The sequence below is a fragment of the Micromys minutus genome (assembly GCF_963924665.1).
Source record: "Micromys minutus genome assembly, chromosome: 19".
Taxonomy (NCBI): Eukaryota; Metazoa; Chordata; class Mammalia; order Rodentia; family Muridae; genus Micromys; species Micromys minutus.
In genome coordinates, this window is record NC_137954.1 from 24,819,294 (window position 1) to 24,847,108 (window position 27,815).

Here is a 27,815-nt window from a genome sequence, read left to right on the forward strand (position 1 = left end):
TATCCCTGGATCTATAGCTCTTCGTCACCGTCTTTTTTCTACCTTCTAAGAAACTCTGAAACCCTTGCCATGGAAAAGTACCACGTTTTGGAGATGATTGGAGAAGGATCTTTTGGGAAAGTGTATAAGGGCCGAAAAAAATACAGTGCTCAGGTAATGAACAAGGATATTTTTTAAGTGGGATATGGTGACCCACTTGTCCAGTAAAACCTTGGGACAAAAGGGATGTACAGTGTATATTTCTAGAACCTGACTCCAGCATGCTTCCTAGGGTATATAGGCTTTGAAATTTGATTTCTTGGAGTCAGAGTCCAGCCTTAAAACTAGGGACAAACTACCTAACCACCCCATGCTTCAGTTTTTCCAAACGGTACAATGGGGAAGATTCATAGGATCTGAGGACTAAATGTGTCTCACACTTAATCACTTAATACAAAGCCTGACACCCACTGAACGACAAAAATTATCACCGTCCTTTGTATTTCCCAAGAAACGATAACCCCTCGAAATTTGGTCTTCCATCTTCACAGTTTCCTTCTCCTTTCCCTAAATCTCATCTTGAGTCCTTTGCTTAGGTCTGAAAACCTTTCCTAGAGTCCCATCAAAGGGATCTATTTGCCAGTAACCATTTCCCCCCAGTGATAAGTTGACAAAGCCAGAGTAAATCCATAGTACCCTGGGGGAAAGTTGACATGGGAGGTTAGTATGTGTTCACATTCATACTAAAAGTTGGTCAAGGAGTATAAAGTCTTGAATGGTGGTGCTCTAAGATAAAGCCTGAAATATTTGCATAGGGGGAGGGCCAGTGAGTTTTATTGGGGTTACTTAAGTATAAATGAGGGTTTACTTATAGGAGCAGAAATGACTCACAGGCAGCTGTAACACCAAAGCCCACCCCAGCATGTGTGATAGCTCATGCAAGCTGGATGCCTCACTTAGACCTAGTTAGAGGCAGCCTGACAGAATGGAATGTCTCAGGCAGCTCAGCTGGTATGAGAATTTCTTTGCACTTCTTGATGGTGTAGTTAGGTCTTGACTCTTCACCTTACCACTGACAGGTGGTGGCCTTGAAGTTCATCCCCAAACTGGGGCGCTCAGAGAAAGAGCTGAGGAATCTGCAACGAGAAATTGAAATCATGCGGGGTCTGTGGCATCCCAACATTGTGCATATGCTCGACAGCTTTGAGACTGACAAAGAGGTATGTTTTGATGGTATTGGGTTGCCTCTCTCTCCAAGCCCAAGGACCCCAGGCATTTCCAAATGGGAGAGTGCATGACCGTTCTGACAGTGCCACGCTGCCTTCTCCTCACAGGTGGTGGTGGTGACAGACTATGCTGAGGGAGAACTCTTTCAGATTCTCGAGGATGATGGAAAACTTCCTGAAGACCAGGTATGCTTCCTGGCTCAAATGCTCCCACACTTTGGATCTCTATCTTGGTGAAGAGCTAGGATGCAGGTGGAGGGTGTCCCGAGTTTATGTTTATGTGTGTGTATATGTCTGTCTTTCTCTTTATAGGGTATTATGAGGGCATATTTATGTATGTGCACATATGTGTAGGTACATGTGCTCGTACATATGCATGCGTGTAGAGTCCAGAGGTTGGAGGTTCTGTCTTCTTCAATTGCTCTCAATTTTTTGAAAGTTGATCTCTTATTGAGCCTGAAGACAATTGGTGATCGGCTGAACTGGCTGGCCAGCAAGCTCTAGGGAATCTGCCTATCTTTAGCCTCTCTCCAAAACATCAGATGTGAGAATCCAGGCCCAGGTTTTAATGTAGATGCTGAGAACCCAAACCCAAGTCCTCATGCTTTTGCCATGGCAGTTTCACTGGTAGAGCCATCTTCTCTGCCCTGACAAATCTTTTTTTTCCCTTTAATTTTATTAATGTACTGAGTGCTTTGCTGAACGGACACCTGCAGGTCAGAAGGAGACATCAGCTCCACTTATAGGTGGTTGTGAGCCATCATGTGGTCGCTGGGAATTGAACTCAGGACCCCTGGAAGAGCAGCCAGTTCTCTTAACCACTGAGCCATCCCTCTAGCCTCTAACAATTCTTCTTGAAAATGTTATTTTGTGTGTGTGGTGTAGGTGGGGGGAGGTATGTGCCTATACATGCAGACCAGAGCACACATGTAAGAGGACAAGTTGTAGGACTCAGAGCCTTTTTCTCTTTTACCATGTGGGTCTCGGGGATTGAAATGGGATCATTATGCTTTCCGTCAGGTGCCTTTGGCCACTGAGCCGTCTCATCAGCCATTTTTTGAAGTACCCTGAGAAGAGTGCAAGACTTGGGCTGGAGAGATGGCTCAGTGGTTAAGAGCACTGACTGCTCTTCCAGAGGTCCTGAGTTCAAATCCCAGCAACCACATGGTGGCTCACAGCCATCTGTAATGGAACCGGACGCCCTCTTCTGGTGTGTCTGAAGACGACAGTATACTCATATAGATAAAATAAATAAATCTTAAAAAATAAATGAGTGCAAAACTCTAGCTATATCTACAGGCAGTATAGTGTGAGAATAAAGTATTTAAACACTGGAGCCATAATATCTGAGTATAAATCTTTTTTTTTGCCCTTCACCATGGGCAAATTACTCTTATGTCTTTGTGCTTTGTTTCTTCATTAGTAAATTATGATAATATCTACCTTGTAAGGCTATTTGAGAAATAGTGGTTTCGTTTATCAAAATGATAAATAGCTATTATTAATGTTGTGGATATCAGTCATAGCTATTATGCCTTTAAGGAAGAAAGGCCAGTTTTAGAGCAGTATGAGAAGCTTACCATTAGGTTAGGACTTACCATTAGGACCAAGAGGCTGGCAATAGGATTTGGTTGAGGAGTGTTCCTACAGTCACTCTAGGAGTTTCTTTATACTCTTAACAAATAAGTGCCTCAAACCCCAGACATCTCACTGTTTGTAAGTAGTCATCTTAAACTGGGGCTGTGTAGCTTAGTTGGGTAGAGTACTTGCCTCGCATTCATTAAGCCCTGGGTTGGATTCTCGGTACACATAAAACTGGACTTGGTGGCATATACATATAACCTCAGCACTGGTAAAAAGAAGTGAATCAGAAGTTCAAGGTCATCCTCAGTTACATAGCAAGTTCAAGGCCAGCCTGGAGGTCTATGAGATGCAACCAAATCCAACCAAACAAAAAGTAACTATCTTACTTGCTTGTTTGCCTTGTTTGAGTGGTCGTGTATCTTGAGAGGACGCTTCCCTTATTTCCAACACCTGATGTGCACAGAAAATTTTCTTCATGCCAGGCACCATTCTGAGCATGCCTTTATGTGCTTTAACTCCATGGGGGTCTATGAGATGCAACCAAATCCAACCAAACAAAAAGTAACTATCTTACTTGCTTGTTTGCCTTGTTTGAGTGGTCGTGTATCTTGAGAGGACGCTTCCCTTATTTCCAACACCTGATGTGCACAGAAAATTTTCTTCATGCCAGGCACCATTCTGAGCATGCCTTTATGTGCTTTAACTCCATGTCTATACACTAGCCCTAGGCGGTATGTGCTGTGTTATTCCCACCTAATAGATGGCGAATCTGGGAAAGCACAGAAGACTTGTTCATGGTCATGCAACCAGTAAGAAGATACAATAGGTTTTCCTTGGATAAATGAATGAGCAGATAAAAGGATGAATTAAAGGGAACAAAAACCAAGGAGGCTATAGAGAACTGTGAGGTTCCAGGAGAGAAGGGAAGACCAGAAAATCAAATTAGCCTCGGCTCAGGAAGTCTTTGGGTGGTTAGCTGGCTCCATCCTCTGACTTTTTCTTTCACTTGTCTGACCCCTAGGTTCAGGCCATTGCTGCCCAGCTGGTGTCAGCCCTGTACTATCTGCATTCCCACCGCATCCTACACCGAGACATGAAACCTCAGAACATTCTTCTCGCTAAGGGTGGTGGCATCAAGCTTTGTGACTTTGGGTAGGGTTTCTGAGCTTCTTCTTCAGGGAATCCTAGACTCTACACTGGGCTTATGTAAGCCTCATGTTAGAACCAGAGTTGGTTACTGGGGCTCTGGCTAGGCCTTTGGAACTAATTGAAGGTACTTTATCTCCTTTGGTTCAGGTTACTCCATAGATAACACATAGTAAATGGCCAGATTTATTTTCTTCTTCTTCTTTTTTTTTTTTAGAGCTCACTGTGGAACTTACTAGGCCTCCCAATGCTGGAATTAAAGGTGTACCACCACCCAGCTTAATTTTCTTTTTAAAAATATGACATTTATTTGTTTATTGTACTATGGACATGTGGGGACCCTTGTGCCATGGCATGCTTTCAGAGGCCAGAGGACAACTTGTAGGAATCAGTTCCCTCCTACCATGTGAGTCCTGGGGGTAGAATTCAGGTCATCAGGCATGCTGACAGGTACCTTTACCACAGAGCCATCTCACCAGCCCCTGTCCCCAGGTATAATTTTCCAGATGTGAGTTGGTCGAGATGATCTTTTTCTTTTGTATTTCTATCCTTGTCACCTCTGCAGATTTGCCCGAGCTATGAGCACCAACACCATGGTGCTGACGTCTATCAAAGGCACACCACTCTATATGTCTCCAGAGCTGGTGGAGGAGCGACCATATGACCACACAGCAGACCTCTGGTCTGTAGGCTGCATCCTGTATGAGCTGGCTGTAGGCACGCCTCCCTTCTACACCACCAGCATCTTTCAACTAGTTAGCCTCATTCTCAAGGACCCCGTGCGCTGGCCCTCCACCATTAGTTCCTGCTTCAAGGTAATAGGAGGTAAATGGGGAATATCAGAAACCTGCCTTCCTCCATTCCTACCCCCTTTCCAAAACCTTTTTTCCAGAGTTGGTGCAGGCCAAGCAGTTGTGCTTTTTTACTGCAGGTGCATAATTCCGGGAGGCTATTCTAAGGGTCTGTTCTGAGGTCTGCCGGATTAAGGATGGTAGCTCCTGCAGCCTGTGCTGGCAGGCTGTGCTTTAGCACAGTAAGAACTCATTTCAGGCCACGAAGAGAGAAGAGCTACTGGGCTGTTACATTCCCCAAGTCCCTCCCGATCCCTTATCAGGGACAGTGTCAGATGCAATCCAGGTGCTCCCCCTGCTGTTTTTAGTGCTCTGCAGTGGCTACAGTGGCTGGCTATTAGGGTAGGTGACAGGAAGTGAGACCTACTCTTCATAGCTACATCCCAGCAGGTTGGTGGAGAGAGAAGAGGAGCTTGTGGCTTGGCTCATTTCCTATCTAGGGCAAGGCTATGGGCCTCAGCGGGATTTCAGTACAGGCTTCTCCCAGAATGAAACCTCACTACAAATTTCCTTTGGCTTATCTAAGATGAAAAGGGACACGTTTTTCCCCTAACTTAGGTAGTTGGGGGTGCTCAAATAACTTTCACACAAGTTGAATAAAGGAGCTTTAAATGAGGGAAGTGCACCTAGAACATTCGTTCCTCCTCAGGCAGCTTTGCAGGAACCTTCAGTGACAGCCGTAGTTCCTCCAATCACTATGTCCTAGCAGGGTGCTCACAGCCTATTAGCACCTTCTCTTCTGTTTTGATTTATGCATTTAGTTTTACTTTTTAGTTATTCTTTCTTAAAATATCTACTTTTATTGAAGTGCATGTGTATTAGTGCAGGTGCCCTCGGAAGCTGCAGGTGTCAGCTCTCCTGGAGCTGGAGTTCTAGGCAGTTGTGAGCTGTTTGATGTGTGCACCAGGAACCGAACTCCTATCCTCTGGAAGAAGAGCAGTGAGTGCTCTCAGGCACCCAGCCATCTCTCCAGCTCCTACCTTCTGTCCTTGTTTCAAATCCAATTAATGCTTTCATCCTAACAGATAGACCCTTTCTGTCTCTCCCAGATCTGAAATTCACTGAAAGATTTCTGTGTTTGAGTGTTCCCAAAGACATCGTTGAACCATCTCTTGTTTGTGTATATGTATTTAACCATCCATCCATGCATCTGTTCACACCCATCCACAGGCCATCCATGACTGTGATGTTTGCTTTCTGAAGATGCAGGCGGCATCCCTTCTTCCAGATTTTTCTCCCTACTCCACAGAGTTGGTGACCCGGAGATTTGTTTTTACTCATGGATTATGGACTATCCATGAATACTAGGCATGGCTCCCTTGGAGATGAGGGCAGTGGTCTGCGGGGAAGTCTTGTTAAGGTTGTGTTTGAGCTGCTGTAGAACAGATGCCCAAGTTGACTCACCAGCACTGCTGAGAGGTTAGGGAGAGCCTGGAGGGAAGGGCTGGTAAAGTCTGATTTCTCTCCACAGAACTTCTTGCAGGGGCTGCTCACCAAGGACCCCCGGCAGCGTCTGTCCTGGCCAGATCTCTTACATCACCCCTTTATTGCCGGTCGTGTCACCAGTGAGTCATTAGGGTTCCCAGGGCTCTGGCCTGGCTTCTTTGTCCCCCCACCCCTCTCTTATTCTCTGGATGCCACACCTCTTTCCTCTCCCAACTTGGACTTTATCCTCCTTAACCATTTATCACTCCTGCTTTTTGTTTGTCAAATGGCCTCTTCCCACAGAGGCCTAGAGACACTGATGTCCTTTGCCAAGTAGACTTGGTGGCCAAAGCCCTAGAACAATCATGTCTTCTCTTCCCTCCCTGCAGTAGTAACTGAACCAGCAGGCTCCGAATTGGGAACCCCATTTACTAGTCGCCTACCTCCAGAACTTCAGGTCCTAAAGGACGAACAGGCTCATCGGCTGGCACCCAAGGGTAACCAGTCTCGCATCCTGCGCCAGGCCTGTAAACGCATGGCTGAAGAAGCCAAGCAGAAGGTGTGTGGGTTCGAGGAAAATATATAACATGAGCAGGCTAGTGATTTTGGGGCAGCTGGAGAAAGATGCGACTTTTAGGGAATTAACAAAAAGACACAAAGTGCAAAATAGTTGTCTTGTCTCCTACCCACCTTGCATAGGAAGACCAGAATGCAGGGTCCACCCGTGAACAAGAAGATAGGCTCAGCAAAGTGACACCCAGCACGGCCCCTGTGACTGGACTAAAGGCCACTTCTCAGGAATCAAGCCTCTTGGCTGGTATATTGGCTTCAGAAATGAAGAACAACTGGGAAGACTGGGGGGCTGGAGAAGCATCCCCTACACCTCGGTGAGAAGGGTAAAGCAGCTTGTGTGTGTGCATATGTGGAATTTTCAGCAGAACTCTGGCTATGATCATAGGAAGTGTGCACTGGCTCTGTCACTAGCCAGGGCCTAAATATAGGTAGGGCTTTGGGAGTGTGAGTCCTAGGATCTTGGGTCTAATTCTTTCTGGCTTAGTAATTTTTCTTTTAGTTTTATTTTATGTGTATGGGTGTTTTGCCTGCATGTATGTCTATATCACATGTGTACAGTGCTTTTAGAAGCTGAAATATGGCATTAGATCTTTTGGGACTGTAATTATAAACAGTTGTTAGCTACCAGGTAGGTGCTGAGAATCCAGTTGAACCATCTGGAAGATCAGCCATGCTCTTAACCACTGAGCCATCTCTCCAGCCCCTCTAATTATTTCTTGATTCAGGAAACTTGAGGATTTTGTCTCTATGTCTCAGCTGTACTTTGAAAGGACAAGGACCATTTCTGTCTAAAAGGATTATTTGAATGGAAAGTCATAGAATAAAAAGGAAATCTATTGGAGAGTAGATCAGACTGGGAGGACAGTCAAGAGTCTGTATGTGATGTGAACACATACTGAACTGACCACATCCCATAACCCTCCAAGAAACAACCTCTATCTACATGTTATGGCTGGTTTCTACAGGCCCTTTCCTGAGCCTGGAGGGAGGTACAAAGCAGTGAACCTTAAGCCTCACAGGTCCAGAAGTCATATTACTCCCAGGCTTGTTTTGGCAGGGAAAACCACATCACCTTGGAGTGTGAACCAGCCTTCCCAGAGCTGAGGCCAGAGACGATGGGCCGGCGGAGCACTGACGCAGTGGATCCTGAAAATGAGGTGGGCATTAGGTCTAGATGCATGATTTCTGGAACAATATGAGCTGTAAGCATCAGCTCCCTTAGTGTTAAAGGTAGACTTATTAACATACCATATAATTCTCAAAAATTATAATGCACAGATAAAATTGGAGGTTTTAAGGAAGGTGTTAGCACACTCCCTATGGTTCTTTTTTTTTGTAGGGGGAGGTACAAGAGAAGAGAATCTCCTGAGCCTAGGAATATCCAGCTAGCCTGGGCTACATAATAAAACCTTATCTTTAAAAATGAAACAAAACATAAGAATGAAGGTCTCTATTGAATCATACTGAACTTCCAAAGATGGCTCCCATTACTAATCTCTCCTTTCAAGCTTCAAGCTTTCTGACCATCACATACATGTACATAAATCTACATACATGTACATGCATGTACATGTGCAGTTTGGTGGTCTCTACATTATCCTGTGTGTGTTACCTTATATTGTGCCTCTGTCACCATATGATCTATTTTAGGCCTTGATTCTACATCATAGCACGCATTTCTTCTTCAATCTTTTGTGCCCATTATAGAGTTCTATTTTTTATATTTTGAAATAATTTCAACTTGATTCATGAGGCTGGAAAGGTGATTCAGCAGTTAAGATCACTTGTTCTTGCAGAAGTCCCTGGTTCGATTCCTACTACCCATGTGGTAGCTAGCTCACAACCATCCACAATTCCAGTTCCAAGAAATTCAGTACCTTCTCTGACCTCCTCAGGCATCAGGCACATACATGGTGTATGAGACATACGTATAAGCAAACACTCATGTTAAAAGACTATGACGATGATAATGATGATGATAATAATAATGAGACTATATAGAATTTCTTTATATCCTTACCCTTATCTGTCTATTTTTGTGCTGCAAAAACAGAATACCAGAGAAATGAACGTGTTGGCAGGCTCATTCTCTATGCTTCTAAGATTTCTTGAGTGATCCTTTGTAGGGAAGAATGCTAGTTTCATGGTGCAAAATATCGAAAGAGATAGGTTCTTGTATGTATCTTGAGATAGATACTATGTATGTAGTCCAGGCTGGCCTTGAATTCAGAGTCCTCTTATTTCAGCCTCAAGAATGCTGGGTTTATAGGTGTGTGTGGGCCACCAGGCCCAGCTCTATAAACGATTTTTTTAAATTGTTATGGTGTTTTTTATGTTTGTGTTTTGCCTGCATGTATGTCTGTGCACCACATACATGTATGATATGTGGTGCCTATAAAGGCCACAAGAAGGGCGTTGGATCTCCTGGAACTAGAGTTACAGATAGTTTTGAAGCACCATGGAGGGAACCAAACCCAGGTCCTCTTGAAGAGCATCTAGTGTTCTTAATCACTTAGCCCTGGAAATAATTTTTATAGCAGTGTTAATCAGTTCATGTTGGAGCTCATGGCCTAAAAAAAAACCCAAACCAACCAAACAAAAAACCCTTCCCTTAGGGCCCACTTCCCTTTCACCATTTTGTCCTATTCAGTATATGAGTCTCCATGAATAGATGGACACACTGTCTTTTTCACTCTGAGGCAATCTGCTGACATGTCCTTCTACCTCAAAGTACTTGGTGCATTCCTAAGAATAAAGTCATCCCCGCACACAATCACAGTCAGAAATAGAACAGTGAACTGGGGATGACACCTGGCTGTAATCCTAGCACTTGGGCAGCAGAGGTAAGGGGATTTCTATGAGTTCCAGGCCAGCCTGATCTACATAAGAATTCCAGGGCTACATAGAGAAACTGTATCAAAAACTTTAAAAAAGTAAAGAAATGTCACATGGATACTGTGCTATTATTGTAGCAACAATACATAGATGAGTAAACTAATGATGGGCCACATTCATGTTCTTCCTATTGCTCCAATAATGTACTTTATCCCATTTTTTTCCCTTTTGAGGATTAGAGAGATGGCTTGGCAATTAAGAGCAGTGGCTGCTTTTCCAAGAGGTCTGTGATTTGGTTCCCAGCACCCATGTGTTGACTTAGAACCATCTGTAATTCCAGTTTCAGGGGATCTGATATCTCCTGGCTTCTGCTGGTATGAAGAATGTGTAATGGTGCAATTGCATACACAGGCAGAACACTCACACCTAAAATAATCAAATAGTAAAAAATGTTTTTCTAGACTAATAAGTCACAGTTTTAGAGATTCAGAAGCAAGGTTCAGCTGTCGTGAGGACAGCTTAGCTAATAATATCACCACAGCAAGAAGGGCCGCAGAAGGAAGATTACATCTCAACCTAGAAGACAGGGTTACTGGGTGAATGAGGCCAGCTCCAAGGTTTTATAATAATCTCCCTTTGAGCTAGGCAATGGTGGTGCACACCTTTAATCCCAGCACTGGGGAGGCAGAGGCAGGCAGATCTCGTGAGTTCAGACCCAGTCTGGGCTACAGAGGGAGTTTCACAACAGTCAGGGATACACAGAAACTCTGTCTCAAAAAAAACAAACCAAAGTGAACCAAAAAAAAAAAAAAAAAAAAAAAAAACAAAAAAAAAAAAAACAAATTCTTTCAAAACCTAACCAGGGTCGCAGGAAAAGTACTTTGTTCCTGTCTGAAGTGGGAGAGTGCATGCTGCTTGCCTAGAGAGTGGAGGGTACAGGAAGAGGGAGATCTTAATGTCTTCTGCATGGTGGCTTCCAGTTGTCCTAAGCACCTTTCACTAGGCTTCCTCTCTTGATGGTCTCAGCATCTCTAGATGCTAACATGCCGGGACTAGGGCTTTAAAACTTGAACCTTTGGGAGAAGTATGCCCAACCAGAACAATACACAAGCAAATTATTTTGTAGTGTTCTTCAAATTGTTTTCTCATGATATGTTCAGCCTATGTAGAAATCCTATACAAGGAACATCTTCAAGTCCTATGATCTAACAGTGACTTCCTAGTTCCTGATAGAAACAGACCATGGTTTGTCATTATTCCCTTCTTAACTGGCTTCCCAATGTTTTGTCATTATCAGCCATGGTGTACTGGAAACCTTTCTAGGTAGTTCTTTATGCACATACCCCAGTGCTCCACAAATGACTTTTCAAGACCCCTTTTAAATACTGCCCATTGTGGTTTTTTTTTTTACAGTATCTGAAGATACACAGCTATGCTGAAGGAGTCACTGGCTGCTTAGTCTTACTTCCCAGCTTCTAATTTTGGGTTGAGAGCTATGACCTCAGCACTTACTCCTCTTGACCTCTTTCCCTCCAAATGCCCAGGAGCCAGACAGCGATGACGAGTGGCAACGCTTCCTAGAGGTCACGGAGCCTGTTCCTGTGCAGCTGAAGTCCCCCCTCACCCTGCTGTGTAACCCTGACTTCTGCCAGCGGATCCAGAGTCAGCTTCGAGGGACTGGCGAGCAGGTAACAAGCAAGTGTCAGAGATGCCATCTCGCCGTAAGGACACAGGGGCTGTCCTTTTCCAGTTATCTCAAGGAGAAGGTTAGATGAAGGCATATCTATGCCTAGATGTAAAACCAAAAAATAGCTAGCCATGGTATCGCACACATTCATAAGATTATGTTCAGCCTATGCATAAATCCTTTATAATCTCTTTCTGAAGGGAAACATATCTGTCTAGAACAGGGATCAGTGAACTTTTTCATAGCAAAGTCTGGGCATCATGAGCCAAAAGGCAAAAATGGAGGCTCTTGTGTACTTATAGAATAACCATATTTCCATAAAATTATTATTGATGAAGTTAAAATATAATTATACCATTATACAGTATTTTATACTACAGATATTCTAATGGGATAACTGAGTTTTGGGTGTTTGTTTGTATTTTTTATTTTTCAGGGGCAGCATTTTAATTAGCATTAAAAGTTAGGCTCCTTCTTCCATCTTTGCATCTTTCCATCTTTGCATCTCCAAAACAGTGCTCTTCCCTCCGAGAAACTTAGAAGAGTATGGTTTCTGTTCATTTCCCCTTATTAATCCATTTGTCATATGTGTCAGTGTATACATACAGGTGTGTGCTGGTGCACTTGGAGGTCAGAGGTCAGTGTTAGACTTCTTTCTCTGTCACACTCTGCTTCGTGTTTGTTCTGAGACGAGCTTTTACTGAAGCTAGGGCTCACTAATCCAGAAGACTGGCTAGTCAGCCAGCCTTGGGGATGCTCCTGACTATCCCCTCAGCTCTTATTTGATTGGCATGCTACTGTACCCAGCTTTTTACACAGTTGCTGGGGATGTGAACACAGGTCATCATGTTTGTTCAATAAGTGCTTTACCAGCTGAGCCACATCTCTCTAATCTCTTCCTCTCTTTTACTTTGTTTTGTTTTGGTTTTTTTTTTTTTAGACAAGGGTCTCACTATGTAGCTCTGGCTGTTCAGGAACTCACTGTAGAGACCAGGCTGGCTTTGAACTCATAAAGATCTGCTTGCCTCTACCTCCCAGTGCTGGGACTAAAGGTGTGTGCCACTATGGGTGACTTGTCTTTGAGGTTTATTCATGAAACAGCACGTAGCAGTATTTCATTAATTCTTATTCGTTATTTTGTGATGCTGGGATGAACTCAGGGGTTTGCATGTGCTAGGAAAGCACTCTTCCACTGAGCCTCTTTAATTAAAAAAAATATGACATTTGTGTATTTGTGGATAGATGGGCACGTGTGCCATGGCACAGGTATGGAAGTCAGATGTCTATTTGTAGGAGTTGGATCTCTTCTTCTACTATCTGGGTACCAGGGATTAAACTCAAGTCACTAGACTTGGCAGCAAACACCTCTCCCCCACCCCCCAACCATCTTACAGGTTCCAAGCCTTTCACTTTATACTACTGGTTACAAATAACATTGTGTTCATCAGTTTACATCCTGATGGCCATTGGTTTGTTTCCACAGTTTTTCTTCTTAAGAGTGAATCTATGTAGCCCAGGCTGGCCTAGAATTTAGGGAGATGTACCTGCTTCCTGAGTGCTGGGATTAAAGGCATGTGATACCACGGCTAGCTATTTTTTTGGTTTTACAACCAAAGATTCTATGTATATGCATATTATCCATCTATGTACAGATACATCTTCATTTCCCTTGGCTAGGTACCTAGTAGTGGAGCTGCTATCCATATGGTAAGCTGCTGAACTGTTCCTAAGTAACTGTACCTTCTTATATTCCTACTGACAACATATGAATTCTGCTGTCACCTCACCCTTGCTGCCATTTGCTATTGCCTGACTCATGACTGCAGCCATTCTAGTAAGAGTAATACCTCATCATAATGTTAATTTGAACCCTAGGGCTGCAGAGGTGGCTCAGTGGTTAAGAGTACTGGTTGTTTGGACAGAGAATCTGGGTTTAATTCCTAGCACCCACATAGTAGCTCACAATTATCTATAATTCTAGTTCCAGGGGATCTGATACCCTTTTCTGTCCTCCAAGGGTGGCAGTCATGCAAGTGGTACACAGATGTATATGCAGACAAACACTCATACATGTGAAATAAAAATAAATTTGATAAAACCTAACAAACTTAACACTTTAATTTGAATTCCACTGTGATTGCTGAACACTTTTAAATGCTTTATTTTATCCATTTGTGCATCTTTAGACCTTTTTTTTTTTTTTTTTTTTTGAGTTTTTGTGTAGCATTGGCTAGCCTTGAACTCACTGTGTAGACCAGGCTGGAACTCAGAGGTCCACCTGCCTTGTCTCCTGGGTGTTGGATTAAAAACATTCACCATAATTCTTTGTTCTTTTTTTAAAATTTCATATCTATTCTTTGGGGGGTTTTTAAGACAGCCCTGGCTATCCTGGAGCTCCTGCAGACCAGACAGGCCTTAAACCCACAGAGACCCACCTCTGCCTCCCTAGTGCTGGGATTAAAGGCAGCACTACCACTGCCCATCTTGCTTTTGATCATTTTTAAAAATTGATTTTTTTGTCTTATTGAGTAATAGGAGTTCTCTTCATGTTATGTATACAAGATTTTATCACGTAATTCATCTGCAAATCCCAGTTCATGATTCATCTTTTTGTTCTCAGACGATATATTTTGAAGCACAATATTTTAAGTATTTCTTCTTTTTCTGGGTTAGGGAGACCTCGCTGTGTATCTGAGAGTGAGTAGAAACTCTCCATGAAGCCCACGCAGGCTTCAAACTCAGAATCCTCCTTTCTCTGTCTTTTAGATGCTGGGCTCCAGGAGACATGTACCACCATGCTTGACAAGAGTTTGAATTTTGATTTTATTAGGTTATCAGGATCTTTCCTTTTGTAAATTATACTTTTGCATTTCTGAATAAGAAATATCCTCCAGCCACCAAGCAGTGGTGGCACACATCTTTAATCCCAGCACTTGGGAAGCAGAGGCAGGTGGATTTCTGAGTTTGAGGCCATCCTGGTCTACAGAGTGAGTTCCAGGACAGTCAGGACTGTACAGAGAGACCCTGTCTTGGGGAAAAAAAAGTTCTCTAAACACAAGATCTTGAAAACTTTCCAAATGTCTGATACCTTTAGACTTTAAGGTCTCTGACCTGTTTTGAGTTGATGTTTGTATAGATCATGAAATAAGATCTGAGCTCATCTCTTTGTATGTTTAAAAAAATTCTTTCTCCACTGACTAATATTGGTGTGCTGCTCTTATTTGCTGGATTTAACAATTGTCGTCCTGTTGTTGGAGCGTTTCTAATGGGGGAGGTAGTTTTTTCTTCTAACCTGGGAGCTCGAGAGGCTAGGCAGATGCTCTTCCCTCTCCCCCTCCCCCTCCCATTCACCACCTTTTTTTTTTTTTTTTTTTTTTTTTTTTTTTTTTTAATTTAAAGACAGGGTCTCTCTACCAGGCTAGTCCCAAATTCACAAGAGAACCACCTGCCTCTACTGAAATTAAAGGTGTGTGCAGGTGGTTTCTTGAGCCTGGGAGATTAAAGCCAACCTGGGCACCATCATGAGACTGTTTTTAAAAATTAGCCAATTATTATTAATGATTTGGGGGCACATGCTGTGGTACATGAGTAGAGGTCAGAGGGCAGCTTTATGGAGTTGGTTCTCTGTTTTATCTTTGTTTGGGTTCTGAACATCAACTTCAGGTCGTCGGGCTTGTGCAGCAAGCATTTACCTACTGAGCCATCTTGCCAGCGCAGTCTGTGTCTTGGAAAACAGAAAGTCTTTGGCTTCTGGGATAAGACGCCCTGGATCTTCATGAAGACCCAGCTTTGATCTGTGACTGGGCTCTGATCTATACAGATACATCTATTCCCTGTCTTTAAGCGAGGAGTTCTCTTTTCCGAATATCGTGAAATGGGAGAACAAATCCCAAAATTGAGAACGGTGACAACGAACTGTGAGGTGCTGGGTGTCAGTGTTACTCTTTTGAAGAACACCCATTTAAATGTGTGATCCTATCCTTAGAGTGCAGGCTGCACATAGACACCTGGTGCTAAATTTGGCACATGGAATGTTGGCAGTCCTTGACCTAGAACTGAATGATATCCTCTCTGGAGTTAAATAATTGTTTCATGTCTGTTGTTTTTACTTTTCAGGAGAGAGAGAGAGAGAGAGAGAGAGAGAGAGAGAGAGAGAGAGAGAGAGAGAGAGAGTGTTTGTGTGTGTTTGTGCTCATGCGCTGCATGCCTGTGTGTGGTCTTTAAGGTGAAGGGCTGGACAATGGAGGGAACAGACAACAATGGTACTAGGCCTGGTGTACAGATCTTAAGTCATTGGTGTTCTCTGTCAGGTCAGCTTCCATAGTCATTTCTGGTGCAGTCCCCTTGTTCTTGTGTTCTTCCCTGGCTTTTCAACTCCTCCAAGGAGAAATGCAGACTTAGCCTGCTCTACTTTCTCCTTGGAGACATTCAGTATTTGTGACTCTTCTTCCTTTTCATATAATTATAACAATTGCTGTCTTCTTTCTCTCCTGTCCTCCAGATCCTGAAAGGCGTCCTGGATGGTGCTTCCCACCTCCTTCCTGCACTTCGCATCCTGAGCAGTCTCCTGTCCAGCTGCAGTGACCCTGTGCTCTTGTATTCCTTCTGCCAGGATACAGGACTGCCTGAGCTTCCTCTCAGACTTCTTAGGTACAGCCAGGAGAGCAGCAGTATCCAACAGGTAGACACAGCCCACCAGCAGCCTCTGAAGACAAGAGGTGGTCCTTTTCCTTGGATCCTCTCTTTGGAGCTGCCCTATGTTTGGCCTGACTGCCTCTTGTTTTCTGTCCTCCTTTTTCTAGTGACCAGACCATCACTTGCAGATTCTAATGCTTTCCGGGGCTAAGCAAGTAGTATCAGTCAGTGGAGTAGGTGAAGTAGGCAGGGATACAACTGTCTTACATTGTAGGGAGTATGACCCTAAATGGGGCTTCTTCTCAGCTCCAGCCATGGTTGCCATGTACCCAAGAGAAAAGCTAGAGCTTAGAAAATGGATAATTTCCCAATATTTGCAGAAGGTGGGACTTGGGCTTTAATACCTGATTTTCAAACCAGGATTGAAGTTCAGAAATTAACTCCTGAGGTCACTTCATATGGCCACATGACAGGCGAGAGAGCTAGGATCAAGGCTCAGTGTATTTGGGGCCAAACCTCTACCTCTCTGCATTGGGTTCTGCCATGGCTGAGTTCAGAGAACAACCTCCCCTTCAGACCATGGCATCAGGCAGCCGGGATGCTCCCTCTGCTGGCGAGCATCAGACTCAGGCAAGGAACTGAAAACGACAGTTTAATGGAAAATATCCCCTCTTTCTTTCAACATCTCCAGATGGTTTATAACCAGTTAACTGACTCTCTTGGCTTCCTCCTTCCTGTCCCTTTTTGTCTTGGCTGGAACTCTGCATGCTTTGTTGATGCTTTTTCTGCTCTCGAACTCCATTCCTCATGTCCTTTCTCCCCTTTCTTCACAGCAACCTTGGTACGGGGCCTTCTTACGGGACTTGGTGGCTGTGGTTCAGGCTTACTTTTCGTGTGCCTTTAATCTGGAGAGGAGCCAGACAGGTGACAGGTAGGAGCATAGAAGCTTCCTCTGTCTGGCTTCAATGTCTACTCCATTTCTTCCACTCATGAGGAGGCCAAATGTGGAGTCGGGATGTGGGACAGGGTTGGAGATGAGCTGAGTAGCCTTCAGAATCTAGTTAGTCCCCATGAGGACCTTGAGAGCTTTTCCCCAAGGCTCTAAGAGTCAGCAGTTACCCAGTGCAGATGGGCATATCAGAAGGATAAGATATGAACACAGCTGAGGGGGCTTGAACGGTGTATGTGAGGTAGGGGTGTGGGGAGGGTATGAAGTGTGTGTGAGGTGTGTGTGTGCGTTAGAGTTGAAAGGAGAAACATTCTGATGCGTTCCTTGGCAGAGATCTCCTACCTTTCCAGAATTGACATGTTCATATTCAGCTTTTAGTGGGAGGATGGGAAGATGCCATGGGTTCATTCTTCCCCAGCCTACAGGTGTTTCAGGAGGCTGCCAGCCTCTTTTTGGACCTGTTGGGGAAGCTGTTGGCCCAATCAGATGATTCCGAGCAGACATTTCGAAGGGATAGCCTTATGGTAATCTCTCTTGCCTCCAGATTTCTGTTTCTCCTTTTTCTGCATTTCTCCCAACCCCTGTCTTACGATTACATCAATACAACAAATGTTGACTTCTCACCATGTGCCAATGCCACATGAATAAAAGAGTTTCCACCTTGAAAAGACTATAGATAGTTGAGAAGAGCTGATCAGGGTGGCATAGTTTTTAGTTCCAGCATTTGGGAGGAAGAGGCAGGCAGAGATCTCTGAGTTCAAGGCTAGCCTGGTCCACATAGTGAGTTCCAGGACAAGGCTACTTAGAGAAATCATGTCTTAAAAAAACAAGAAAAAAAAAAAAGTCAAGTAGGGAAAGTGAAAAGCCCAGCAGAACTCTGTATACATGCAGAAGTGCCACTGAAGAAGATGCCATTGGCACTGCATAGAAGTCCTCAAACTGTGAAAGAGGAAGGCATGCATGCTAACATTTCAAGAATGCATAGCAGCTTTGCCAGGTGGGTGGGGCAGGGAAGGAGATAGACTGTTCTGGATAGAAAGAGTGCCATACCTAAATTACAGAGGCATTAAGTAGTTTGGCATTTATTAAGAGTCACACATATAAGTGTCTCAAAAATAATTAAATAATTAAAGAAAAAACAGGCATTGTGGTACTCTGAGTTCAGAGCCAGCCTAATCTCTACATACAGTTGAGACAGCCAGGGCTACATAGTGAGACCCTGTCTCCAAAACAAACAAAACAACACAGCAACCGAAGATGAGGCCTCTTGCAGCCCACCCAGTGTTCTCCAGCCTTGTTTGTGCTCAGACTCATGAACTACTCAAGTTCTCTGTCTCAGACCGAGTTAAGGACAGGAGAGTGGAGGACCAAATGGGAAGACAGCTGAGTTATCACGGCTCCAGAGGATTCAAACACGTGTAGCCAAGGAAAATGGCTGTATGGTTGTTGTTGAAACCAGCAGTTGGGATCACAGCTGTGGCTAATTTTCTACCCCAGTTAGTGATCCACTCCCTTTTCTAGTCTGATATTCTACTTTTCTATTCCTCTTCCTTTTGAGTCAGAAAGTTCTGAATATCTAGAAAAAGTTATGACCAGTAAGTCACCATTGTGATTGGCCAGCATCTGTCACGTCATTTAAATACTGGGTTTAATAAAGCATCTGGAATAATTGTCCTTCTTCCTGAATTTCTGAATTGTTATACCCATGTTCTACATTTTAGAAATGTCATCTAGGGGGGTGCTGGTGAGAATATAGAAGGATTAGTTAGATGGATGTGAGAGCATTTGCAAGGGATGAATCCCAGTACACAGAGAAAGTGTGTGTGGAGATGGGAGGGGAAAGGAGAGGAAAGGACTGCTTGTCAAACAGGAAGGCGGTTGATGCATTTTCCCTGGGAGGAAGTCTTAGGTCAGACCTGTCTCCAGGGTTCTTAACCTCTTTCCAAGGTTCCTGGGGTACCTCCTCATTAAAGCCCAGTCAGTTTCCTGAAGCCCTGCTGCTAACTCTACTCTTCTCTCCTTCAGTGCTTTGCTGTCTTGTGTGAAGCTGTGGATGGGAACAGCCGGGCCATCTCCAAAGCCTTTTACTCCAGCTTGTTGACCACACATCGCGCTGTGTTGGACGGGCTCCTTCACGGCCTAACAGTTCCACAGCTTCCTTTCCACACACCACCAGGTGATCCAGCTTCCTTGATCTGTAGGCCTGGCTCTGTCCTTCCTGCTTCCATCATCTGGAATGGTGCCTGGCACTTCACGGGTGCTCAAAAACCATAAATTGGAGTTGGGGGGAGGTGTGGTGCATTAGGTAGAGTGCTTGCCTAGTATGCACGAAGCCCCGGGCTTGGTGGAACACAGCTCCAGCATTCTAGAGGTAGACGTAGGAGAATCAAGTTCAAAGTTATCTTCAGCTTCATAGTTAAAGGTTTGGCTTGGACATGCTCAGACCCTGACTCAAAAAGCCAAACAACAAAGCAAGACACGGCAAAAATATTCTAAAAAATCGAATGTGTGAGAAACAACCAGACTTTACCAGTACACCTTGCCTTTCTCCACAGGAGCCCCACAGGTTAGCCAGCCACTGCGGGAACAGAGTGAAGATGTACCTGGAGCCATCTCTTCTGCCCTGGCAGCCATGTGCACCGCCCCCGTGGGGCTGCCCAGCTGCTGGGACGCCAAGGAGCAGGTCCCTTCTTCCTGCAGCGCGGGAACTGGGGAGGCTGACCACAGAGACCAAAAAAATAATGTTTAGGATTTCTAGAAACAGACCTCCCTATGCTGGTCTGGGCCTATTGTTAAACACGGTACGGCTAGAATTCCCGTGTTGGCCACCTGGCTCAGCAGTAACTGCCCAGGTGATAAGGTCATTAAAACCAAACTAGGGCAGGATTCAGTTCTCCTCTGGCCATGGAGACTGGGAATGGAATGGGGCCTGGGATTCCTAGTGAACCCATAAAGGGCCAGCACAAGTCTGAGAGTCCTGGCTGGCTGACAAAATGTGAGGAATGGAATTGGAATAAGGGGCACGAGATGGAATCAAATATGTCTCCATAGGTCTCTTGGCATTTGGCTAACCAACTAACTGAGGACAGTAGCCAACTGAGGCCATCCCTCATCTCTGGTCTGCGGCACCATATCCTATGTCTCCACCTTCTCAAGGTACTTCCTTCCCACAGCTTAGAGTCTCAATACCTCAGATTTCTTTTAACTTCTGAGAAGGGAGGGGTGGCAGGAGAAATGAAAGGAAGGAGGAGAGGGAGGGAGGCAAGGAGGAAGGGAGAGAGAAAGACTGACTGATTGATCGATTGATTGATTATCTGTAGTGGGCATGGTGATGCTTGCCTTTAATTTCTAGCACTCAGGAGGCAGAGGGAGGTGATCTCTGGGTTTGAGGCCAGCCTGCCAGCCTGATCTATGTAGTGAGCTCCAGGCCACCCAGTACATAGAGGAGAAAGGTTTCATGGGAGGCACGGTTAAGAACAGCAAAGTAGCTCACATGCTGCCATCTGGAAGCAGAGAGAAGGGATACCTGCGGCTGCAGTGGTGTCTGGTTTTCTCTTTTCCCCTTTCATTCCGTGCAGGCCCCAACCTGTGGGATGGTGCCATGCCCATTCCAGACGGGTTTTCCCTGCTTCGGAAGCACTCCGAGGTGTGCTTTACTTAGGCTCTTCTTATTCCAGCCACATTGACAGAATTGTCTGAACCCCCACATGTGGACACTAGCTCTACTGAGAGGCTTGCCTGCTTTTCAGCTGAGTAGGAGCCCAGCACTGTTCTATCTACTGACAGCCTCCTTCCGACCTCCTTAGGTTCTCTACTCCTGCTGCTATATTAGTGAGCGCCTGTGCCATATTCTGGGTCAAGAGCCCCTGGCCTTGGAATCGCTGCTGATGTTAGTCCAGGGCAAGGTAAACATGGTTGGGTGGCTCATGGTGGTCCCACCTCACCCACAAGTTGTCCTGATACCTCAGGTTTCCTTTGCAGGTGAAAGTAGCAGACTGGGAAGAGTCCACTGAGGTGGCACTTTACCTCCTGTCCCTTCTTGTCTTTCGGCTCCAAGATCTGCCTTCAGGGTGAGTCATTAAGTCAGGTCTCTCACTCTCCGCTGAATTTTTCCTCCCATATCGCTAATCCTGAAATATAGGGAATGACACCCTTTAGCCTTTTCTTAGAAGGGCATTTCTCTATGAAGAGCAGGCCTGGATTCTCATCACCTTTCGACCTTAGAGGTAGACATGGAGCATGGGTGGAGTGTGCAGTACAAGAGAGAGGAAGGACCCTTCGCAGCCCATTGTAACCTATGGTGCATCTCCCTGTTCCAGGATGGAGAAGCTGGGCAGTGAGGTCGCTACTCTCTTTACCCACTCACACGTCGTCTCTCTCGTGGTGAGTTCTCGGCATTCTCTCTTCTTTGCCCTTCATCTGACCCTCTTGGGAGCAGGTAGTTATCCTCCATTTGCAAGCATCTTTTTTTCATGTCCCGAACACCATTCGGGTTCAGATGTCCTTCCTTTCCCTCTACCTTTTCTCACAGAATGCAGCAGCCTGTCTCTTAGGACAGCTTGGTCAACAAGGGGTGACCTTTGACCTCCAGCCCCAGGAATGGATTGCTGCAGCTGCACATGCCTTGTCTGCCCCTGCAGAGGTAAGGCACTGGGGAAGGCCCAGACATGTTTCCTGAGTCCAGCACCCGGACAGCCCTTCTGAGGACATATCTGGTAATCTCAATGGAAGGTACAAAATAGAAAAGGAGCCAAGAAGCCTCTCTTCCTCACCTTTGACTCCAGTCAGCAGGTTGCTCTGGACCTGGGCTAGTCCAGATGGAGTCAGGGAAGGGAAAAGTAAAGGAAGCTGCCCAGGTACCTGGGGCAAGAGGTTCCCTGCCTGCTTTGGTCCCCTCCAGGAGCTCATGCTCTTGTGGCTGAAGTCCTTCCTGATACTTTAATCACATACCTCTTGCTGCAATGTCCTGTTCTTTCTCCATAACTAACATGGAACAGTGCGTTCTTCAAGAACCCAGGCTCCTGTCTTGCTTTTTTCATTTCCTTTTAGGCCCTTTGGAACTCTTTGTTTCAGTTTGTGTTAGGTTTTGATTTTTGGTTTTTGAGACAGGGTTTCTCTGTATAACCCTAGCTGTCCTGGAACTCACTTTGTGAACCAACCACGCTGACCTTGAACTCACAGAGATCTTTCTGCCTCTGCCTCCTGAGTGCTGTGCCACCATTGCCTGACCCCTTTTGAACTCTTCCTTCATTTTGGAGAAAGGACAGACTTCATATTTATATAATTGTTGTCCTTGTATATATAGAACTTACTGTACTTTATTATTTATATATTGCATCTTCCACAGCACACTTGGAAGATTAGACACAGCAAATCGAATAGTCACCTGCTTGCCCTTGATGAAGCTGGCCTTCAGAGGGGTTAGCTAAAGCACTGACATTTACCCAGAAGCTCTTGCTCCCCATTACACCCTCAGATGGCTCCCCAGGACCAGTATTCTGCCTTAGGGTTGGCTCCGTCTTGTCGCTCTGTACCCCCCCACCTGGCTTTATTCGTGTGTCATCTCTCTCTAGTCTCTTGCCCACTCAAGGACTCCTTCTGTTGTTTGTTCTCTTCACTGCTACCAGAGTGAGCTTTCTAAGGGGAAGATAACATCACCAATCCAATCAAAGGTTCTGAACACAGAATCGCAAGTGTTTTATGCTATTCTAAATTCTGAGAATTAAGCAGTGGATATGAGATTTTACAAAGTATTGCTAATTCAGGAGCAAAAGTCATGCTGTGCAAGTCTTTATTGGCTTCCCACTGCTTATAGGAAACGTTTCAGACTCTGTAGACCTCTACAGTGTAGATTGTCATGGCCTGTCTGATGCCAGCGGGCTCCAAAGCATTGTTGTTCACTTCTGGAATTCTCTATGAACGTTTATGCCTACCTGCTTCTCTCTGTACTGTGCTCTATACATCTTAGGGTGTCTTTGCTTTTTCCTGCCACCTTCCCTTGTCTGACTTTACATTTCTGTCTACTTTGGAGTGATGGAGATAGAATTCAGGGCCTGGCACAACCTTGGCAAATGCTTTACCATTGAGCTCTATATCCCAGCCCTGCCTTTAAATGTTGACCATGTCTCTGCCTCTAAGATTCACCTGTGTGAACAACTTCTTGTTTAGTTCTTCTAGTTCTTCCTAAACAAGAATTGTTTTTGGACCCAAGAGCTTATCTGACTAGACTGTGTGTCTTTAGGAACATGAAGGAATAGGCAAAACCCAAGATTACTAAATCCTAAACTTGTCCCATTCTGCCAGGCCAAGAAAGAGGTTTTTCTACTCACCTAGGTGCCGGGAGCCTGGTCTGGGTACCTGCCTCATCCCTTTTGAGCATCTGTGTTCCTCTTGCCTCTCTCCAACAGGTCCGGCTGACTCCACCATGTAGTTGTGGCTTCTATGATGGCCTCCTTGTTCTTCTGCTTCAGCTCCTTACACAGGTACGGATGTGTCATGAGACTGAGAAGAAGCAGAGAGAGGATCTAGGTGGAGTTCTGCGCCACTGGAATGTGGAAATGAAGAAGCAACCTATGATTGCCTGCCCTCTCATATTGCTGTTAGCTGTACCAGCCTGAAAATGCCCCTGCCCTCAATAGAACCCCTGAAGTGAGCAGCTCAGCTGCATCCCTAGGGATCCAATGGGAGAAAAGCAGCTTCTCTGGGGTTTGGGGCTTGTGGGTTGTTTTGATGATGATGATGATGATGATGATGAAAATTTTTCTTCACTCAAAGGTAGGAGGATCAACAAGTTCTAGGCCAGCCTTGGCCATAGTAAGTTGGAGGCTAGCCTGAGGTACATAAGATCCTGTTTCAACAGAAAAAGGGTTTTTCTAATAAGCTTTGTACATAGCTTAGTCATGACATGGGTGGATCTAAAAGGCTAATTGACTGGTTTTTCAATAGGCACACACATAGGTTGAGAGACTGGATGAAGCTCTGATAGCAAATGAACATAAGCTGGGTGTGGTGGTGAACTTAAAATCCTAAGGTTTGAGAGCCTGAGGCAGGAGGATCATAAGTTTGAGGGCTGCCTGAATATATAGTGAGTTTCACTCTGTAACCCTGACTGTGCTGGAACTCATTCTCTAGACCAGGTTGGACTCAGAGATCTGCCTGCTCAGCTACTCTGTAGACCAGGCTAGACTCAGAGATTCACCTGCCCAGCTCCAGGCTGGACTCCGAGATCCACCTGCCCAGCTACTCTGTAGACCAGGCTGGACTCAGAGATCCGCCTGCCCAGCTACTCTGTAGACCAGGCTGGACTCAGAGATCCGCCTGCCCAGCTACTCTGTAGACAAGGCTGGACAATCTGCCTGCCCAGATGAGATGCTATTTTCTAAAACGAAGAAAGGGAAAGAGGGAGGGAAGAAAGATAAAGGGGAAATAGGAAGAGAAATGAAGTAAAATACAGAAATATTAGATGGGAAGACCAAAAGAATGGTTTCTGTGACTCTGTGTTTGGGACAGAAATAACAAAAAAGCATTTAGACCCCTCCCTTCTGCACATTATCCTCTTCAACAGGGAAAGCCTGGCTTGATCAGGGATGTGGCTGGTTCAGAGGTGTGGACCATTCTGTGGCACCGTTTTTCCATGGCTCTGAGGCTGCCCGAGGATGTGTCTGCCCAGGAAGATGACCTGCCACTATCAAATCCGTCCAACCTAGAGCCAGACTGGACTCTGATTTCACCCCAAGGTGTCTTTCTCTTGCCATTGCTCTGCTTGTACAGGTTCCTTTTCAAAAGGAGGCAGCTTAGATCTGGGCCATCCCACAGTTAATTGCATCTACTGTGTACCGACAGGAGGGTGTCGGGGACTATAATGGAGCTGCTCAGTAGTGGGAGTCAGAGGGGACCAGAGAGGTTATGGTAGCCTCGGGCGATCAGGGGCATCTAGGACTCTTGCTTGCTTTACTAGGTCTGCATTCTCTGTTGTTTTTAGGCATGGCAGCCTTGCTGAGCCTGGCTATAGCCATCTTCACCCAGGAGCCCCAGTTATGCCTGAGCCACCTGTCCCAGCATGGCAGTGTCCTCATGCTGACCCTGAAGCACCTGCTTTCACCCAGCTTCTTGCACCACCTGAGCCAGGCGTGAGTCTAAACTAGAAAAACAGCAGAGTCAGGCTCCAAGGGGAGGAAGTGAGGGCAGGAGAGGAGTAGAACGCTAGAGGTGGGGCAAGGATGAGGCTGGGACCTAAGGAGTTGCTGAGATTGGGAAAGGGGAGGTGAGAGCTAATGTGAAGCGAGAGGCAGTATCTTAAAAGGCAAGTCTGTTTTCCTCCCTCCTAGGCCTCAGGGGCCTGAGTTTCTCCCCTTTTTGGTGCTTTCCGTGTGTAAGCTGCTCTGCTTCCCCTTCGCCCTGGATGTGGATGCCGACCTCCTTGTGGGTATCTTGGCTGACCTCAGGGCCTCGGAAGTTGCAGTCTACCTGCTGCAGGTATGTGGAGGCTTTTTCAGGTGTGAAAGGTGGGAAAGAAAGATGGCCAAAGTTGTGTCCTCTGACTCACATCCTAATAGCTCTAAGGCTCTCCTAGACCCTGAAAAAATAGGGATCTAGCTTGACCAAAGTGTTAGGATGGAGGCTGCACTTGGACCCACACATGGACATGTCGCTGGATCTGAGCTACTGACTCCCCCTGTTCATTGGTCTCTCATCTGGTTCTATTGGAACTCAGTAGAGAGGCAAGGTACTGGAGCTCAGCTCCTTACTCAGGAATTACTGCCCTGGCACTCTTTAGCATTATACCTTGGATCTTTGGAGGAAGAAATTGTGCCTTTGTAGAGCCAGGTGTAAGTGTAGAAAGCATCTGTTCTTAGGCTCCAAGTAGTTTTCATGTTTTATGCTATGGGGCTCAGCTCCGCTGCCTCGGAGATTTCTTTCCTTGGCTTGCTGTTTCTGTCTGCTAGCTTTGGCTCTCCTTTGTCTGAACTCTCATTTCTCTCAGGTCTGCTGCCACCACCTTCCATTGTTACAAGCAGAGCTGCCCATTGGCCTCCTTACACGCCTGGCCCTCATGGATCCCACCTCTCTCAAGCAGTTTGTGAACACAGTGGCCACCTCTTCCAGAGCCATCATCTCATTCCTCTCTGTCGTTCTACTGTGTGACCAGCCCCTCATGATCTCTGACCTCCTGTCCCTGCTGGCACACACAGCCCGGATTCTGTCCCCCAGCCACTTGTCCTTTATCCAAGAGCTCCTGTCTGGCTCTGATGAATCCTACCGGCCGTTGCGCAGCCTCCTAGGCCACTCAGAGAACATTGTGCGGGTCCGTACTTACGGGCTCCTGGGACATTTATTACAGCACAGCATGGCTGTACGTGGGGCACTGCAGAGCCAATCAGGACTGCTCAACCTTCTGCTGCTAGGGCTTGGAGACAAGGACCCTGCTGTGCGACGCAGTGCCAGCTTTGCAGTGGGCAACGCAGCCTACCAGGCTGGTCCCTTGGGGCCTGCCTTGGCAGCTGCAGTGCCCAGTATGACCCAGTTGCTTGGAGATGCTCAGGATGGTATCCGGCGCAATGCTGCATCAGCTCTAGGCAATCTGGGACCTGAGGGATTGAGCAAGGAGCTATTGAAGTGCCAAGTACCCCAGCGACTCCTAGAAATGGCGTGTGGAGACCCTCAGCCAACTGTCAAAGAGGCTGCCCTCATTGCCCTTCGGAGCCTCCGACAGGAGCCCTGTATTCATCAGGTAAAGCCAGAGGAATTAGGAGCCACGATAATCAAAGGCCCTGAAGTTCACACGGCATTTCTCTAGTGTAGTTTGTGAGGACCCAGGAGCCTTAGAAATACAAAATATTCCCTATCTGGGTGTAAGAAACTCGAAGACAATGTGTTGGAGATGGTTTTTCTAATGTACCCTAGAGAAGGTCAGGAATCTGGAAGGCTCCAGTGGGCTGTGGCATGCCGGAGACCCCCAAGCATCATAACTTACCTCTTCCAACACAAAACAGATGGGGAAAACCAGAAGATACTGAGGCTGTGAAGCTGCCCACTGTTCTTGGTCTTGGCACAGAGCTCAGCATTTTACCTTTATTGTCTAGGTTAAGCTATTCTTCCCTTCATTTTTCAGGAAGCTGAAGCAGAACTAATTTAGTAATGTGTCAAAGTTACACGCTCCCAGGTGGAACAGAGCTTTTAACCTCCTGGGTCTGGGTCTAGAGCCTATTCTCATCAAATATGTTGGTGTTTTGCTTCTGCTTAATGTCGAGTTAAGAAACTCAGTGGGATTCACACATCTGAGCTCTCACAGAGTAGAACTGGTTGGTGTGGTATCATTAGAACCACAGGCACTCGATAGATGGTACTGACACTGAAAGTCTTTCTGGCAGTCCATGTGAGGAAACACTGAAGTGGTGGGAAATGAAGGACCCGCTGGGAAGCAGAGGTTCTGGCTTACTCTCTGTTATTACTGCTTTCTTTAACCCCTTACTGGGGACAAGTGAATGGGTCGCCTGGTGCATTGTTTTTATGGCCAGTACCCAGAGAGAGTAGAAATAAATACCTGGGTGTCATTGAGTCATAGCTCTTGAGACTTCTTGTCTTGATCAGTCTCTTCCAAATCCGTAAAAGGCTCATTTCCCCTTTTGTTAGTTAAAAACTTCCCTTGCATGTGCCAGCGCCATTTCTCACCCTTCCATCGTGTTCTGTCATTTGCTTTAACCTGCAGGTGCTGGTGTCGCTGGGTGCCAGTGAGAAATTAACCTTGCTCTCTTTGGGGAATCAGTTACTGCCAAACAACAGCAACAGGCCCGCCTCTGCCAGACACTGCAGGAAGCTCATCCACCTCCTGAGGCCAACCCATAGCACATGACCCCAGATGTCTGGGGTCACCTCCAGCTGTCACTATCCTGCTGTTGCCAAATCTTCCTTATTCTCCTACCCAA

The 27,815-nt window shown here is 45.7% G+C and overlaps 1 protein-coding gene across 2 annotated transcripts; it reads left to right on the top strand.

The window, feature by feature from the left end:
* Window positions 1-52: 52 nt before the first annotated feature.
* STK36 (serine/threonine kinase 36) lies at window positions 53-27,815 on the top strand (the record flags this gene model as incomplete). 2 transcript variants are annotated; one of them, XM_080932796.1, is made up of 26 exons in its annotated part: window positions 53-153; window positions 1,059-1,199; window positions 1,314-1,391; window positions 3,811-3,941; window positions 4,501-4,750; window positions 6,258-6,351; window positions 6,601-6,770; window positions 6,911-7,098; window positions 7,842-7,941; window positions 11,164-11,307; window positions 15,808-15,987; window positions 16,775-16,872; window positions 17,309-17,414; window positions 18,916-19,066; window positions 19,446-19,573; window positions 19,942-20,046; window positions 20,697-20,795; window positions 20,872-20,960; window positions 21,210-21,273; window positions 21,422-21,532; window positions 23,298-23,372; window positions 24,455-24,626; window positions 24,872-25,019; window positions 25,218-25,365; window positions 25,874-26,620; window positions 27,599-27,815. In XM_080932796.1, 26 exons carry the CDS (start codon window positions 70-72, stop codon window positions 27,740-27,742), a joined length of 3,945 nt encoding a protein of 1,314 aa, XP_080788922.1. In that variant the 3' UTR covers window positions 27,743-27,815. The 2 variants fall into 2 exon arrangements, with proteins under 2 accessions (XP_080788922.1, XP_080788923.1); XM_080932797.1 differs by lacking the exons at window positions 15,808-15,987; window positions 16,775-16,872; window positions 17,309-17,414 and having other exon boundaries at window positions 70-153.